This window comes from Corvus kubaryi, unplaced genomic scaffold, assembly GCF_017639235.1.
Source record: "Corvus kubaryi isolate FWS band 111438036 unplaced genomic scaffold, C.kubaryi_AGA036_p1.0 split1-131, whole genome shotgun sequence".
Taxonomy (NCBI): Eukaryota; Metazoa; Chordata; class Aves; order Passeriformes; family Corvidae; genus Corvus; species Corvus kubaryi.
In genome coordinates this window covers 21,967,591-21,985,543 of record NW_024582073.1, presented here as the reverse complement: position 1 = coordinate 21,985,543, position 17,953 = coordinate 21,967,591, and the positions used below count along the sequence as shown (strand labels likewise).

At 40.9% G+C, this 17,953-nt stretch overlaps 1 protein-coding gene across 1 annotated transcript in view; it reads right to left on the bottom strand.

Moving 5' to 3' along the window:
* Window positions 1-338: 338 nt before the first annotated feature.
* Window positions 339-17,953, bottom strand: part of CPZ (carboxypeptidase Z) — a 34,368-nt gene continuing 16,753 nt past the window's right edge. The window contains exons 6-11 of the mRNA XM_042053595.1: window positions 17,017-17,178; window positions 10,790-10,948; window positions 6,580-6,715; window positions 5,340-5,479; window positions 2,613-2,712; window positions 339-914 (exon numbers count right to left, since the gene is read on the bottom strand). Of these exons, the coding sequence (XP_041909529.1) occupies window positions 559-914; window positions 2,613-2,712; window positions 5,340-5,479; window positions 6,580-6,715; window positions 10,790-10,948; window positions 17,017-17,178 (1,053 nt within the window). The 3' untranslated portion in view covers window positions 339-558. The remainder of the gene's footprint in view (window positions 915-2,612; window positions 2,713-5,339; window positions 5,480-6,579; window positions 6,716-10,789; window positions 10,949-17,016; window positions 17,179-17,953) is intronic.

Genomic DNA, 17,953 nt, shown 5'->3' with positions numbered 1-17,953 from the left:
TTTTCCAGTATTTTGCTAAAATACATTAAAAGCCTATTTTTAAATTTATAAAAATATTTAATTTTTTTAAAAAACCACCTACATTTTGAGCTGTTATTAGAAGAGGTAATGAACTTAATATGTTAATGTAAAAAGGGAAAATAAAAGAGTTTTCTGAGTGTTTCTGAAAGTTGTTTTTGGTATGTAATCATTAATGTATTAAAATGTGTACAAAAATGCATTAAAGGATCAGGAATATTTTCCTGCAGGTACTTAGAACCTAATAAATAATGAATGTGATGATTAACTACATGGGCAAAAGTACAGAGCATTACCAAGAAAAAAAACTGCATAAAATCTGGCCTTTGAAGGGATGTGCACCGTTGTTTTTAATACTTAAAAACCCACTTGAATATACTCAGTTGTGTGTGAAGACAAAACAAAAGAAGTAAGCGTGCTTGAATTAACATTATATTTTCAAATGAAACATTTAAATATTGCCAACAGCTGTGAGGGTGTCTGGAATGGAGCAGAAGGGCACGGGAGTGAGCTGAGCAGAGCAGAGCATGGCAATGTCCCTCAGCGCTGCTTGAGCAGCCACAGAGGTTTGTGCAGGTCTAGAGAGCTGAAGTATGACCACCACCAGGGCTTCTCCCTGCCTGATGCGGACCCACCTCGAGCCTCGGGCTGCCCGTGCTGGGCGTGAGGGTCAAAAAGTTCCAGGGGGTCGTAAGGGTCGTACGCGTCCTCCATGGAGCGGCGGAGGAGCTTGTTGGGCCAGGCCTCGACAGGCCGCAACACGAAATCCACTCGCCCGGCCTGTTTCATCCTGGCAGGGATGGTGACCCTCTTCATCACCCGGCTGTACCCCGGCGCCTGGGCGCTGATGATGTACGTCCCTGGAGGCAGGAGTCGCCAGTAGTCGCCATCAGCAGCTTAGGAAAGGGACAGGCACGACAAAACTGAGCTCAGTTTTTAGCCTCACAGACTCGGTAGGTACACACACACCCATGGACACCCACCCCTGGCACAAGCAGCTACAGGGTGGGCCACGGAAGGATCTCAGATTTTGAAAAATGTTTGAATGCAAACTCTAGATGACAAAAAGAGACGTCACCTGTGAAAACGTGGCCCTTGGGAGCTAATGGAGAAAAATTCGCATACGAAATATCGGTAACTGCTATTCCTGCGTCACAGGGAAGAGAAGTTTCCTTTATGCTGCTTTTCCCAAAGGTACAAGGAATAACTCCCAAAGAAATTAATTTAAAACTATGTGAAACTTAAGAAAGTGAAATCAGAATCCAGGCTGCAATATATTTATATATTTAGCACGTCTAAGGAGCTAAGAAATCCCTCTTTTTATTAAATTACTTTCAATTACTTTGCAGACATTCTAGCATGTAAGACTATGGAGTTGGAGCTGCAGCTGGTATAAATTGCCATTAGTGTAAAATGAGTGTAAATTTCCTCCAGCTGAAGGTTAGACCTTGCAGGCAAAATTAGGGAGCTTTAAAACAGAAAAATTTATTCCTCATTTTATATTTCCTTTATTTTGAATGGCAAGTCTCTTAGCTCAGTTAGTGTCACATTAATACTATTTTTTTGTGGAATTTCTTAGTTCTTTTTAACACTAAAATCAAAAAACTTTTTAACCATATGACATTTTTAACTCCACCTAACTCAGAACAAATAGTCTCCTACAGTGTAAACATATTTTTATTTAATTCTTAATCCTTTAAAGGTCCACTGCCAATGGGAAGCCATTGTCTGGGAAGAAGTTTGAAATAGACCATAATTCATGCCAGAGTCTCCCACCAGCCTCAAAAATCTGCATCATCTCCACTATTGTATCCCCTCTACTGCTAGTTTTTTTGAAAGCTGGAAAACATCCACTACATTATAAGCCATTCTGGCTTTCCAAATTGATTCAACAACAATCATTAGAGCAAAATGTAACCATTCATGTCTTCTATTTTGCGCTTCTGTGGCCTACCCGGTTCTCACTGAAATCAATAATAAAAAGAAAGCATTAATTTAAGTGACAGCCTAAGAGCTCAGAACTTTATGACTGTGAAAAGTAATAGTTGCATACACCTCAATACATGTTTATCAGTTGGTGACAGGTATAAAGTGGACATAATTCAATGCTCTAGTAATTATTGTCCAAAAATTGCACATATTTATGTGTTTCCAAATAAACAAGGAAGATTGCAGACCCTTCAATTACTGCAATTATTCTAGATGTGAAAATCAGAGAGGATCCGACTGTACTATCTACAACTCATGTTCACAATATTTCAACTAACTTATTCCATCAGGGCTCCACTCCTCCACATGCTGAGTTACAGCTCCTGAGCAGAGCTGTTGCCATATTCCCCCAACTTTGGCTTTGGTGGACAGAAGACTGTTCCAGGTGGAATTTTTCACATCAAGACCTCTGTCATCCCAGACATGACAGACTGAGCAGCCATCTTGGGATGTCTTCTCTCTTGTTTTTCTAGAAGAAAACCCCCACCTGAGCCTTCAGTTCTCCATTAAGGTGCCATTTCTATCAAACATGACAATACTTTTGCAGGTTCAGCTCACAGGACTTTCACTCTGCCCAAGGAAGAATCTTAAACTAAAAATATTACCTGTGGTGATATCATGTTGAATGCCCCTGACTGAAATACGAGCATTTTTTATTGGGTTGCCAAACTTATCGGACACAATTCCTTTTATCCCCCGATGAACCTGGCAGAGCAAAGAAAAGTTAGATGGGAGTCACTTACTACAGTACCACCTCCTCATCACAAGGAAACCTTTGTAGAGAAGAAACAACTTTCAAAAAGTTCAACCCATTATAGAGGCTCTCAGGTGCTAATGCCCCCTCAGATCACATTCCCTGTTTAGGGAGTTCCAAGGGGGCTGAGGGAAAGGGATAATGGAACCAGAGCTTTTTTCGGCTAGGCATGTGCCTCTGCACTGAGAGACCCTTCTCTGTACAAATCACTGGCACCTCATGATCTGACCACAGTGTTTAAGGACTGTTTCTGAATGTCTGCCCTAGACACAGAACCACAAAGAAATGAAAAGTTAAGCCTTTCAAAACCAATCCAATGCTCTGTACACAGCGAGAAGGCATCAGCTCAGGTACTTGTGACTTATCATCACTCTACTGCCTACACTTCACTGCCTGTCAGAATGACAGCAGTGTGTATGACAGCCATTTTCCCTTCTCTACAAGCACAGAACTGAGCTGCTTGAGCTGCTGAGAAATGTGCTTGGTGACAAACTGAAAAGCAATGTGAATTCTGTCATATAAGGAGGTGCACGAGCAGCTATATTGGAAGTCAAATAAAATAAAATTAAACAGAAAAAACAATTCCAAGTATTTAAACATTAAGCCTCTTAAGGTTCTCTTTTTAAAGTGTCCCAAAATTAATATATTTTATATTGGAAAATCTCTATGACTTCTTTAAGTGAAAAATAATTCCATTTTTGTTTTTCCTCTGAACAGCTATAACCAACTTGAGTTGTTCTTCACTTCCCCACCTCTTCTTTTCTCTTCCTCTCAATTTCCCTTCCCCAGTAGCCTTGTCACAAAAGAAGAATGGATAAAAACCTCAAAGCATCAAAACAACATATTTGCTTTTCTGTTGGAATATAAAGATGTTTAAAAATAACCATTAAAATATCCAACTATACAGTAATTGATAATACAAAGCTTGATAAAAAAGTCTAGTCTAGTGAAAGCACTTTTTAATTTAAGGTGAGGCTGTGTTGTCACTGCTCTCGTTAAGCAGCCATTCCATACTGAGTGAAGCTATTCACTGGAAGGTTTAGGAACAACTCAATATAAGGATTTGAAAACTATCCCTTATAATGAAGCACTGCAATTTTCTTTTCAGCATGAACTTGAGGATTTATCATATGGATAGAGAGTAAATCTGGTCAGAAGAGTCATCTCAGACTCAAATTTAATTTACAGTGTAGGCATACTCAAAGTAGTATGACCTCATCCAACTTCAATAATAATTTTGCAATTACAACATGATGGGATAAAAATGACAAAAGTGAAATTTCTTTAACAATGTTCCTTTGGTTTGCTTTAGTAAATGTACTATTTTTCATTTTTCCTCAAGTCAGTGCCACATGAGTTTGGCAGAGTGTTCTGATTTTATTTCTGATGGGGAGAAGAGATCAGCATTTAGGAGAATGAATTTTACTTCTGTGCGTTAAGCCAAGTAGATTTGTACACACACCAAACAGCCTGGTATATATCAGAATAAGAAAAGTTTGAATTGGTTGTGGCAGACTTAATCCTTATCGGGGGTAATTCAGTCATCCTTATCTGCAAAGTTGTTTTGCTTACTGTCCTGCATTTACTCAAAAAGCTTTTCCAGCACAGACTTCTACAGTGTCTCACACTGTAAAATCTTTACATCTTGAAGACTTCAATTGTAATATATATGGATTTAACCCAGCTCCATTTGGATTCACTAAAACTCATTTTCATCAGACAGCTGTAAAACGAAATGAGTTTGGTGGCCTGTACTGTAGACTTTATTGATAGATAATACTTACCACAAGTAGCAAGAGGTTGCTTAGAAAGGCCATAAAAACACTCCTAACAATTTTAAAGTACTGCGTACTCTATCAAAATAAGGCATGACAGAAAACTAATCTACTAATGGCTGAGAGAAAGATGAGCAACTTCTGTTTCTGTTTCACTTACTTATTGTCAGTGAGGTATTTGTTTTTGCTGAACTTATTATTAAAAATGACATTTAAGTGGCATGTTTTAATGCTCAGAGACATACAGTTCTTCCTTTAGAAGATTTGGCTTCAGATATTTAATAACTACTTTCATAAAGAAATCAAGATGAAAAGTGTGTAAATGCCATTTCTATCAAGATTTTAACTGAATCTAAATCTCTTGCTGTGGGACAGTAGGGTTTGGGACACAAACATGGAATATGGAAAGGAAAATTTCAGGAAGCTCTCTGGAGAACAGAGTTTTTTGCTTTAGTCTTCAAGAGGAATGTTGATTCATACTTTTCTGAATACTAGGGTTTTCTCTAGTGTTAAATTTTGGACAGCTGATGAATAATACTGCCCAAAGTATTCATAGATAATTCCCTTTCTCACTATTTTCAAGGCCTTTGCAGTCCTCAGTCTCAATCCCTTCTCCAGCATAGGCAAAATACTACCTGTGTGTCCTGCTAGACAAACTGAGGCACTGGGGTCCCCGGTGGAGTGTGGTGATTGATTTAGCATTATCTTGACAGCTAACCAGGAAAACAGCAAAGAAATGAATTTTGGAAAAGAATGAAAAAGGAAAACTGTAAGCACAAAGGTCTGTAAAAAGAGAGCAGTACCATTTCCATGTAATTCAGCAGGGAACCCTTGTTTTCATGCCAGATTGTAAACAGTTCTTCCTCCAAAGGAAACTTTTCACATCCTACCTCCACGGTAACTTCAAAGCAATTTGTGTGAAGGTAATTAAAATCTGCCATACCTATAGGTTTAAAAAGAAAAAAGGAGAGCTCATGAACAGGCCATGTAGCCTTTAACTGGAGCTTTGCTGCTGCAGTCAGCTGAATCCCATCCCTGTGGGTGTGGGTTATTATACTGTAGAGTGCTTGCTGATACATAAAAAGTATTCAACAAATTCAGAATTCTACCACTTGTTTCAACTATAAATTAACTAATGACAATGACACTTCTTTCAGGCAAAAAAGCATAATTTTACATTATTATTCACCTGGCCAAGAAGTAGCAACAGAGCAATAAAGATTGGTTAATCACAGTAATTGTATAATTGGCTGTATCAGAAGTGATTACCAAGGGTCACCAGAACAGAAATGTCCTTTTGCCATTATTGTGTTCAAAACTGTTTCTGTACAAAAGACATTGGATATAATTTTGGGAAGAATGTAAGCCAATGATAGCTAAACCTAATTCTCATGCATGCCCCAAAGCATTCCAAATGTCTAGTTTCAGCATAATTATTTGGGGATCCAGCTGAGTCCTATTGGAAAACAGAACTGAAGCACTGCTGAAAATTTATGAACACTGATATTTTATCCATGCCAGCATTGAAGGAATCCTAAAGAAAACAAAGTACTATTACTGGGGAAATCAAATTAGTAATGGAAGAACAAATGAATTGGATGTTTGTCTCTGTTGTAGTTTTTCCTGAAAAAAGAATTAATTTAAACAGATGAAAAAGCAGCACTTGCATAGTCTACAAGATGGATTCAGACTCATGCTGCTAAGGATTGAGAGCATAGCATTAAACCTTTGTTTCTACATGTCAGATTTGAAAATGAAAATGATATTATATGCTATATATGCTATAAAAAAATTGAGCCTTGCATAACCTGTTAACTTTTCTCAGGTCACATTGGGGTTGAATTCATCCCATGTTATCTGCATATACATGTTTCCAGCATACACGTTACATTTTACTACTTAAATCCCCTACAAATTATGTTTTGCAGGGGTAGGACCTTAAGCAAACTGAAATTAATAAAATTATTTTGTTCAAACCCTGGTGTCTTATAAAGGTCACGTAGAGGTTTTACCTCACTTGATATGATGGTAAAGTGGTTTTACCTCCAGTGAAGCTGTACCACTCAGCGCCATTTATAATACCTCCACGTTTTACAAAGTTCCCACCACAGCGCAGTTCGGAGCGGTCCGAGATGACGGGGTGTGCATCTGCGTAGGCTTTAGCCAGCATTTTGAACACCTGCAACAAACAGGATTGAAATACATTTGCTTTTACAAACTGAAAACCTTGCCATTGCTGCTATTAACTATTGCTGTTGTGAGCCCAGATTATGAGACACCCTGTGTCCTTGAGACTGAGGGAGGTGATAAACTGCTCTGCAAGGAAGTTTTCATTTGTCTTCTCCTCTAGGGTCCTTCTCTGCAATCCAATATATTTAGCCAGAGACAACATATTAAATACCAGTGGATTTTTTGATACGTGGCTTCAATCTACCACCTGGGGCAGGAGCCCAGGTTTTAAAGTTGAAATTTAGGCGTCCTTTAGGTTTTGCTTTAGCTTTTGATATTTTTACCGCTTAAAAAATACCTGTATTACTTTCAGCCCAACTAAATATTCACATTGAATGCTGCTGTTTAAAACAGACAGTGTCAATTTGCTTTTTACTTATCACTCACACAGGAAAACCTGCCAGTTTGATCTCAGAGACAGTTGCTTCTTTGTGGGGCAGAAACCATTCCTAAAAAGTGGAGGATAGGATGTGGTGATGTAGGATGTCACCCCTGATTTCCAAAGAGTGTTGATACTGATGAAGAGCAGAGCAGTCACCATGCAGAAAGGAACAGTGGCAGAACACGTAGTGAAGACAGAAGAAAGAGCAGTTGTCTGAAGAAACCATTTATTTGAATCATGTTCCTGTTCTTCTTCTCCAATGGTTATTTCAACTTCGTACAAAAATCCTGCCTCTCCTTTTTGTTTGTTTGAACTTCATCTGCAAAGGCTATACTTTCAGATTTCAACATTTAAATGACAGCAGTTATCAGATGCTACTTGATCCGACTATTCATGATCATGAGTTTCATTCCATATTGCTTAAGAAAACATGTGCAAGAAGTTGGGTGGCTAAAATCCTAGTTTTAGAAGTGATCCTAAAACTTTATCCTAGATGTTGTCATCAAGGATAGAGACTAATATGATCAAGCACACAACACCAGTTAATATTTCTGATTGTTTCTAATAATCACATGGCTGAGCCGATTATGGAATCAGGTAGATGACCAAGGAAAGATGGAAAGAGAGTTTAATATAAGTGTAAAGACACTTTACTAAATACTTCTGATGACCAGACACTAAAAATCCAGACTTAATATAAAATTCTTTTGCAGCTCCCTTAAGTTTCTATGTATCTAATTATTGTCCAGACCAGAAAATTAAGTGTCCTTCAAAGGTCTGCTGAAAGAAATAGATGTTAATTAAATATGTTAAGTGGAACTTTAACTGCCAATAGTTTAGTGCCAGGCTCAATATCTTTAATTCCTACAGGAATCTGGGTTCCAGTTCTGAACCCTCCGTGGAAGGTATTTGATATAATATTTAGAAGGTGCCTATGTGAGTAAGGAGTATGTTCCTCACCTTTTACAGAGACATCTGCAGATGTCCTATTTCCAGTGACCAAGTCTCCTCTTGTTTCACACCAAGAGGCATAAGGCTTTTGCCTGGCCACTAGTGCAAGTGAAAGAAGACAAGTGGTAGGGAGAAGAGAAAGTGAGAATTCCAAAAGCAAGTGAAATCTATTAAAAAAGAAAAACAAAAAGTTACACTTAAAAAAATTTAAAAGTTCCTGGATAACAATACATTTGTTATCACTTAGAAGCCAATGTATGACAAGTCATGGATGTCAAGGAAACTTAGATATTTAGGTAGATATTTAGGTGTAATATAGTGGGGAAATAAAAGGGGAAAACCGCAGCAGAATCCTTGTGACTTTGGCAGTGTGTTGTTTCATTCAGTAAAGTGAGGTTAGTGCTGTTACCTTGGCCAGCACTTTTGCACCACTGACCATCACAGGTTGTGCTTTTCAGGGGGAGGGAAGGGAGTGTTTCAACTCATCAAAGGGAATGAATTTGACTTGGTGTGGGCCTTTCTGCTCTAGTGAGCAGAGGCATCAATTCAGCTTCTTGTGTAACACAAAGCGTTAAAACATCCATCTCCACAAACCCCAAAATATGGGAAAGATTTTAATTAGGTGGGCTGAACCAGATGCAAGAATGTGAGTGCAAGGACATGGTCCAGTTTTGAGACTCCTTGCTCTCAGCAGGTACTGGCCCAGGCTGTGGTGCAGGCCAAAAAGAAACTTGAAATCTGCAGTGTCTTGGAGCAGAGGAAAGAGGATCCTCGTGCTTCCACACATGCACCATGATGGATGTGGCAGCAAAGAGATGCATTTTCAAACTGCTGGTTGGAATATATTTCACAGAATTTGATTTTTTAATATCTGGCTATTATCTACTCTCTAGCATTTCACCCTAGGCTGCAAGTTTCCCCTTGCACAGCAAACGTGGCAGGTCAGCTTTCAGAGCAAGGGTTATGGCCAGTGTATGGCAGCTAAACCAAAGTGCTGTATTTTGGGATGCAGGTTCCCTGACAGCAGCAGCTGTAGATCAGATTACTTAAATGCAGGTCACTTCACAGGTACAGGTTTTATAACTTTCTGTGCAAAATCTGAAGTGATACTGATAGGGCTGTTAAGGTTCCTGTGCTGAGTCATTTGAAAAATCGGTTCTTCACTGAGGACATCCCCAGCCCTCCCTTTTATGTTCTAAACTTCCAGGTTTGTAGCCAACTTCCCAGACTTTGCAGTCACTGATTATGCAGCAGCCACCTATATGAGGTTCCTTGTCTTACTCTGTTGCAAGCCAGGAGTGCCATTAGGGTTTGTCCAACTGTGCACTGCACTGGGATTGAGCCCTTTGTCCATGTGGCTGCATCCTTTCACTCAAAATACACGTCCCCGAGTGGAGATGATGGAGGCACTGCTGTACTTCCATTCCAGGGGTGAAGTGCTTGATAAAGCACACATGGCAATATTCTTTCACCACCTATGCATAGGACAGCCCTAGCTCAGGCAGCGGGATGTAAATGCACAATTTTATGATTTCCCCAGTCCTCAGCAAGAGGTCCTGCAGCTTGCATTAGCACCCACCAGATATTTCTAACACAGGCTTTTTACTGTGCAGTGCCTGGTTAAATTTACTGCTAAATCATTTTCATACACACATAAGTCAGTAGGCATTGTACAGCTCAGAAGAAATGGATTGATACAGAAAATGTTTAACAGTCGTAAATCTTTAAATATTTAATATGTGTTAGTGAGAACTGTCACTTCAAAAGACGTCAGCTAAGAGATATGCTCAAAGATAAAGGATGCTTCAAGTCAAAGATCAACTTCTGACTATTTTGAACTGCTCTTTGTTTATATAAAGAACTACTTTTCTTGAGAGGCCACAGACATTTTTAGCACACACTAGAAGGCTGAAAAGCTAGCTGTTCTCCTGCTGGGCATGTCGGCAATGAATACGAGATTGAGGAAACCAAAGGGAAATAAGAAAGATGGCAAAAAATTTCACAGAAGATTTACAGTGAGTCCCAAATGAGGAACTTTCCAGGGACGAGAGGGGGAAACCATTCCCATTCATCTGACCTGGAATAAATGTTACAAGGCTGCCACCATATGGCAACGAGACTTTTTTCCCCCCACTCCTCACGGATTCCAAGGGAAAATAACACTGCTGGTTCCTTCTCTTCTGGAAACCACTGGTAAAAATATCACAGCCTACTCCCTTTAAAAATTAAAAGCCAGGGTTTTCCTAATCTGTGCTTTATGAAACCATGTTTGGCCTCACAGAAGATGGGTAAATCTTTCCAGACCAAGCTGACAGTGTGTAAGCAATTCCTGTATTTTAAAGTACATTAAGTAAGTGTATAAATCAGAGTTGCATAATATTCTGAGTTGGAAGGAATCCACAAGGATCAAGTCCAGCTCTTAAGTGAAAGGCCCCTGTGGGGTTTGAGGACTTGACCTTGGCATTATTAGCATCAGCTCTACCCAAATGAGGTGATCTCATGTTATATATATGTATATAGACTTGCATTATGTATATAAAATTTTGATTTATTACATATTTAATACATACACGCATACATATACACACGTACATGATCTAAACTAGTCAAAGTTTGTTATTTATTTAAAGAAAATATTTCCATAGTTCCACAAATTGAACCAATATGCTCACCCTGCGGAAACAATATTACCTTCTCATCAGGCGTAGGGGAGAACATTTTTTCTTCCATAGGATGCATTGAATAGTCATAAGGATAGGTCACAACCAGCTCACCCCCATGGAGGCTAGCAGAGAGCACAAATGGGATAGATCTCAACCACTTCATGACAGCTTTTGTCTCAGGGGCCACCTGAAATCCAGGAGAAAAAAAAAAAGCTGTGACTAGCCATGCAGTTCCAAAAAGAGATTTGATCCTGGGCAGGATGAAACCCGGTGGAGAAGGGACTATGTCAAAAGGAGAATATTGAGGCTCTTTGGCTCTTCCAGCCCAAAAGTTACTGGGGGGAGAAAGTCAGTTTGCTCCAGGGAATAGATGATACACATTGTTCACTGTGGAAAAACTGGAACAAAAAAAGAAACAGAAAATTTGACAGAAGAAAAAACTTTTCATTACAGTGACATTTTCAGATGATGATGGCAGTACTTCAGGCTGGAAAACTTGTGACATTTTATCACTACTTTACCAAACTCCCTATCTAATTTAATTTCTGAATCAGGAGGATTGACTTTGAATGGATACACTGGAATAGGGGGATAAATTTGAAATTCTCATCACTTGTTGAAAATGCATTTGCTATCCTTTGGTCGAAGATAATCTGCAAATAAATGAAAACTAATGCACATAAAGCATAGCAATGCCTGCAGTTTACCTGCAGTGAACTGTGGCTGATAAGTCGCCAAATTTAGGGGTTTTTGACAGTCCCTCCTCAGTAACAGCAGCCAAGGGAGGAGGCACTGGACTCCAAGAGATGTTCAGGCACCCGGCATGCAGGAGGCTCCTTCACCCCGTTTCCGAGGAGTAATTTCTGGGACCTGGTCCGGTGTTAGTTCATTCTTAGGGATAACAGTGTCATCTGGTGGCCGGTCCCTGCAAGCCCAGACTCAAGCCAGTGCCCCTGGAGAGTTGCGGTTCTTTTCTTTGCAGCTGGGGGAAGTTACCTGGGGGAAGTTACCTGGCGAAAATCTGAGGAGGGCAGAGGCTGCTCATCCGGACTCTGCACAACTGCAGATATGCAGGTTTTATAAAAATGAGAAAGATCTGCTATGATGAACTTAGTCCAGCATCTATTTAGGGCTGCCTTAGGAATTGCTTATCACCCTTTGTTTTGACTCCATCAGCTGTCAGGAAACCAGGCAGCCAGGGCTGCAGAGTGCCTAGTGACTAACAGTGTGCAGGGAAAAAAACATCCAGAACAAACAGACAAGAAAACTCAACCAAACCAACCGAATAAAACCCCTAAAGAACAACACATTTGTGTTTCAACAATAGTAATTCCTGTTGTCTTTGGATCAGTCCCTAATCTGCTATTGTTAAAAAAACCTTTGGGGATCCACAAACCCAGGTGTGGAGCAGAGAGAAACACTGTGAAGCAAAGGTGCACCATGGATGTATTATAGCTCCATCAATGAGGCAGAAAGCCAAGGAAAAAGCCATGTCCAAACATAGTTTTACCTGTGATGATTTAAGAAGATATTTCCCTGTCTATTCCTGACCTAAGCAGGAGACCACCTCCCTATAGATGCCATAGTTATTAACTGAGTCCTTCTAATTTTCAGTTTTACTTAAAATGCCCTTCTGTAGCTATTGATCTGAACTAGTGCCTTTAGCCACTGCAAGTGTGAAAGGCTGTACCTTGTACTAGGGAAAAAATGGGACCCTGACTCTCTCACTGCTGCAAGGTGAATCATTAAATCAGTAGTTTGTGATTAGCATATGAACACAAGCCAGTTTGTGCCACTGATCCCCAGGAGAAACAGGACAGGTTCATTTTGTCTATCAGCCTAGTGGTAGCCTCTGAATCTCTGTGTCACAACCCTTTCAACTCCGGCATTTTAAAGAGGCAACTTAAAAAATGGGATATAACAGGTAAAGTCTGATCAATTAAGGAACACACAGAATGCACTTTGCACACCAGAAACCTAATCAGAGTTTTTTCACATTATAGGGAAGATTAAACACAAAGTTTCAGGGAAGGGCATGACATGAAAAAAAGTTTTTCAAAGGCAGATAAAGAACATTCCAAATGGAAAGGACTTTTTGCAGTCTCACACACCCACTCACAACACAGAAGTGAGAGAAGAAAGCAGCTCTCAGGCTTCCTGATAAGGAATATGGCAGTGTCCAAAGAATGCTATCTGCACCAAAGCACTTGTATTTCTGACATTTGTACAGTGTCCTGGGATGATCCCATGATGATCTTTATCCCGGTAGTGCTTGGGACTGCACCAGCCACTCTGACCAGGGCCCTGGAAGTTCATCCTTTGACCCCATCTCTTCTGAAGAGAAGACCCCAGATAGCTTGTAAGAGGCTGCAAGTGTCACTCCCTGTCCCATGGATTTGGGGTGTTCTCAGGGTGGCTGAGCACCTGGAACAAGCTCGCACCCTCCAAGTCCATAGGACCAGCACTCCTGAGGTGGATGCTGTCCCAAAATCCCATCAGCTCCCTGCCCTGCTGCGGCTGCCCCAACTCTTTCTCCCCAGCCAGAGAGGCCATGCCTAACACAGCATCAGCCCAGCTTTCAAACAGCCTTGGGCCTTGATGAGATTTTTAAGTTGCTTCTGCAATTCAGTGGACAAAAGTAAAATGCAGAGTTTTATTTGAGAGCTCCTAATTTCAGTCCTTCATCCTGATCAGCCAACTGGCTAAGTAGATACCTGCATAAGCCCCTAGACAGTGCTGTCTCACAGAGCCAGTGTCTTACTGAAGTGAATGTTGTGGAAAACCAGGAGTTTCAATGTCACTATTTTTATCCTAATAACATTTCAGTGACATCAGTGATTAAGGCTTTGAAATGTGCACATCCTGGTTCAGCTCCACTGGATGACAGCAGATGTTATCTACGTCACTCTGGCCTTTGACTTTTCCTTTAATGTGGGTTTTGTGGGGTTTGATTTTTTTTTTTCAGCAGGATTTTGCTTTTAAGTTAGATGAGATCAATTTTAAAGTACCCATCTCACAAGAACAATTCAGAGCACAATTAGAAAACAGCTAAATTATTTCTGCATGAGTACAAAGAAAGGCCACTACCCTTTTTAAACCGGAATCTCATTTCTGTTGATTATACTGCAATTAGTCACTGTCTCCACAGCTTTCAAAGATCTCTTTTTTCCTTTTTAAAAGCAGCCAAATTTTCCTAAAGATTATGCCAGCCTCCACTGGCATAGAATTCCAAATTCTGTTTGAATCAAGCAAATTGAACTGACTTTATTTCAGATGAAGCCTGAAGTCTGTCTGAGCCCTCAGACCACTTATTACAGTAATTCATAATAGTGGGGAACAAAACATGCTATATAAAGCCAGGCTTTTGGAGAGCAGGAGCTCTGGCTGAGAGCTCACTTTCTGTTTCCTGATCTTTATACAGTGCCCTGCCACACTCAGGTAATTACTTCAATCAGGTAGGTAACAAACACTGTTAAGTAAATGAAAGCTGAGAGACTGGTGTTGAAACGTTCAACCTAATGCTCCTGCATGCGCAAAGCACTACTGTAAGAGGCATGGGTTCATCTTCCTGACAAAACTGAGGCTCATTATGGGAGAGCTGATTTGACAGTCCTGTGGTACCACCAGCAAAGGAGACACAAAGTTGTGACACCACTTACTGCTAGGTTTGTGAAGCGTAGGCAACTACAGTCAGCAAGGAGATTTTGTGGTGCCACTGAGGCCACAGGCACACTGGTTCCCTCATTTATTCTCTAGAGCATATGGATTTGGAGATACTTTGGGTGTTGTTTATGTGAGGACCAGCTTTGGGGCCAGGAGAACACCTAGAAGTTCCCCAAGCTTTGGTGCTCTGAGGAGTGATTCCTTGCATGGCTCCCTTATTTCTTCTTTAAAAACAAGGAAAGATTTGCAGGAGAAGGGATGTGTTTGTAACCCCAGGACTGCACCCACTGAGGCAGAGCTCAGGCAGGGGGTGGTTGTGTGCCAAGGTTCCCTGGTCCCTTCTGGTGACAGACAACCAGGTTCCCTGGTTGTCTGGTGACAGACAACCCCATGGTGACCAGCACGCTGCTGCTGGGACAGAGCTGTGGTGGTAGCTGTGAGAGCAATGTTAGGCTGTCTCCACCCATCTCTCTATAAACTACTGTGATGTTACACAGTGTTTAAGAAAGCTAAATACATGGTTATAAAAATGACTTCCTGCAAGTGGCTGCCTGCCACTGAGCATCTCACAGAGCAGCAGAAGAACCAGGGCAGAAGCAGGACTTGGAGAGGGAGGAGGTTAGAGCCAAGAAACCCAGTTACAGGGACTCTGGGCTGCACAGTGTGAGAAAAGATCACAGTTTGCACTGGCAAAAAAGTTGGTCTAAGACATGTTTGTCCTTCCTCAGTGTTGCCTGGATCCTCAACCCTGCACCTCTGGAGACACAGAGAGAGTGAGCACATGGCTGGAGGGAGATCTCCATCCTTTCCTTCCCATGTTGGAGCAGGGGAAGAGTCTGAGGAGCTCTCCCTCTCAGGTGGAAGGAGCACCAGAAATAATGTGTGATGAACTGACCACATCCCCCATTTCCAGGGTCCCCCTGGTCCCCCTGTACCACGGGGCGAAGCAGATATAGAATTCTGGTGCAAAGTTAAGCCTGGGAAGAAGGCAGAGGTGGAGGGAAAGTGTTTTTAAGATTTCTCACTACTCTACTCTGATTTGATTCATAATAAATAAAAGAGATATAAATCATTTCCCCAAGTCGATTCTGTTTTTCTTCTGATCGTAATTGGTGACCAATCTCTCCCTGTCTTTACCTTCATCCACTTTTTAGTTTTTTTTCCTGTCCCCTGTCCAGCTGAGGAGGGGAGTGATAGAGTGGCTTTGGTGGGCACCTGGCATCCAACTAGGGAAACTCACCAAAGGGGTGAATCAAAGTCTCTCTGAATTTCTCCTAAAATCCCCTTTTTTCCCAGCTATTTTCATTTGGCCTCAGGCTCTGCTCCACAGCTCTCAACCTTTTCTCCCCTTCTGAGCCTCTGTACTTGCATTTACCAGCTCACTGTTATCTGTTATTATTCAGTCAAAAGTTGAAAACTTTTAAGCTTGTGACCTTATAATCATGCAGAAATTCAGTGCCATGAGTTGGGATCTGTGATTACATGCATAAAATAGAATAGACTACTCAAGCTTAGTTATGGCAGAAATTAGTGTTCTAATACACTGTGCATTACTGAGCCTCTCACAGCCTTCCACCTTCATATGTACATTATCCTGAGGAAGTGAGGGGCTTTCATCTAGATTTTACTACTGTGAAATGGGGTACCAGAACACTGGGGCAGCATCAGGGATGCCTTTGGGATTTAGACCTGTCTTTATATAAGACCACCTGCATCAGAGTAAGAAACTGAAGTATGATCTCTCAAATCTTCTGCTAATACCAGATACTGAAACAATCCTGTTCCCTACCTGTCTGAGGCTTTGTGCCAGCAACAAATATTGAATTAGATTAAAATGAGCTTAAAAGCAGAGGAAAGCAGAGCTCCCAATATCTGAACTACTGATTTAGCTTCCTGTGATTCTTCTTTCAAGGGCAACTAAGTTCCCCTGAGAGTTGTTGGTGCCGGGAGCTGCTGGGCTGCCAGCAACACAGGTAGGGCTGAGCTCTGCATTCCTGATATAACTTTACACAGAGCTTAGTGGGGATGGGTGTGAAGCCCTGTAGTGCTGCCTCCATCCTGCTCCCACCTGGCAGCAGCAACTCTCCCTTCCAGCAGCACTGCAGCTTGACAGGCTGTTTCCACTGCTCTATATGGTTACAGTGATTTGTAAACATCCTCTTTTACTGGAAGATTACACTGCACAACTTTACATGCAGCCTTTGTACATTTTCCATGGCAGAAACTCCTATTGCATCAAACCTGTGCAGAGCTTGGTGCAATGACAACCAAATCCATAAAGTCTTTAACATTCACTACAGTTTAAAGCACTAATGATGAATCATTACACACTTGTGACTCCCTTGTAACAGTCATTATTCTTAATCTAAAACAGCAAAGTTCAAATTATCTACAAATTTTCCAAGTGATTTGTGACACCTGTCTCTTTGGCCAGACCTACACCATGTTTTCATGCCAATTCTGAGCTTGTCCACTTCAGTCTTACTTATAAAATCTGGTTACAAGCAAATAACTTCGGAACAAGCAATCTCAGTCTCTTTGTTCCCGAGCTGCTCTGTAGTATATATGATTTATAAATTGTGTAATTCATACCTTACCCCACCAGTAGGACTGTGGAATGGGGATGTGGTCCAGACGGGCCCCACGAATCCCAGCTCTTCTGTAAGCCTCAGATGTCAAATCTGGGAAATTTCTATTCAGATCCAAATTCTGAGCTGTCTGTCGTCCGATGACCCATCCATTGTAACCAGCCCCCTGTTTTGTAACACAGAAGCCAACTTCAGAATAGGTCCCTGTCTCAAAATAGCACTTTGTGGAAATTGATTAATCAAAGGGAAGTTTTAAAAGAAGTAAACTGAAAATGTCTGTACTGTTAAAAACCCACACTTATTAATTAATCACATTTTGTCTCCAGGAATATTAATGCACTAACTAGCATTCAGGAAGTGTTTCACTCACCAGTGATGTGACTCATAAGAGGAACACAGGAGCCTGTTGCTCAGAGCAGCATGCAGAGTGGGTTAGGGGAGGAAAAAAAGAAAATACAGCTGATGCCCCAAGACAGCATGAGGCAAAGTGCAATAACCCCAGACTCATACAACGGACAGAGATCACCACACGAGAAACACAGAGGAAGAAAGGTCTAGTTTCATGCTTGTGGTGGTAAAGAAAACAGTGAGGGGAAAAGAAGAATGTCAGGTGACAAGTAATAGAACCTCTGTTTTCAGAGGTCTCCCTCAGACATGGGCTGATCTCTGAAAACTGCCATCCATTATGAAACTTTGACAGTACAGAAAATATTCACATTTCATTATACCTACAGTTTTAAAAGAGGAGGAACATCTAGCACATGGTATTAAACTGCATTTCTTTATAAAACAGTGTAAGCCATTAGAGTGAGTCAGTAGGCATTTTGTTCTAGAACAGATAGCAGAGAGTGGTAAGTGTGTGAAAAAGTAACACAGTCATTCCCACATCATCACATGCAGGCAGCAAAAATGACAAACATGGCTCTGATTTCCTCTTAGTT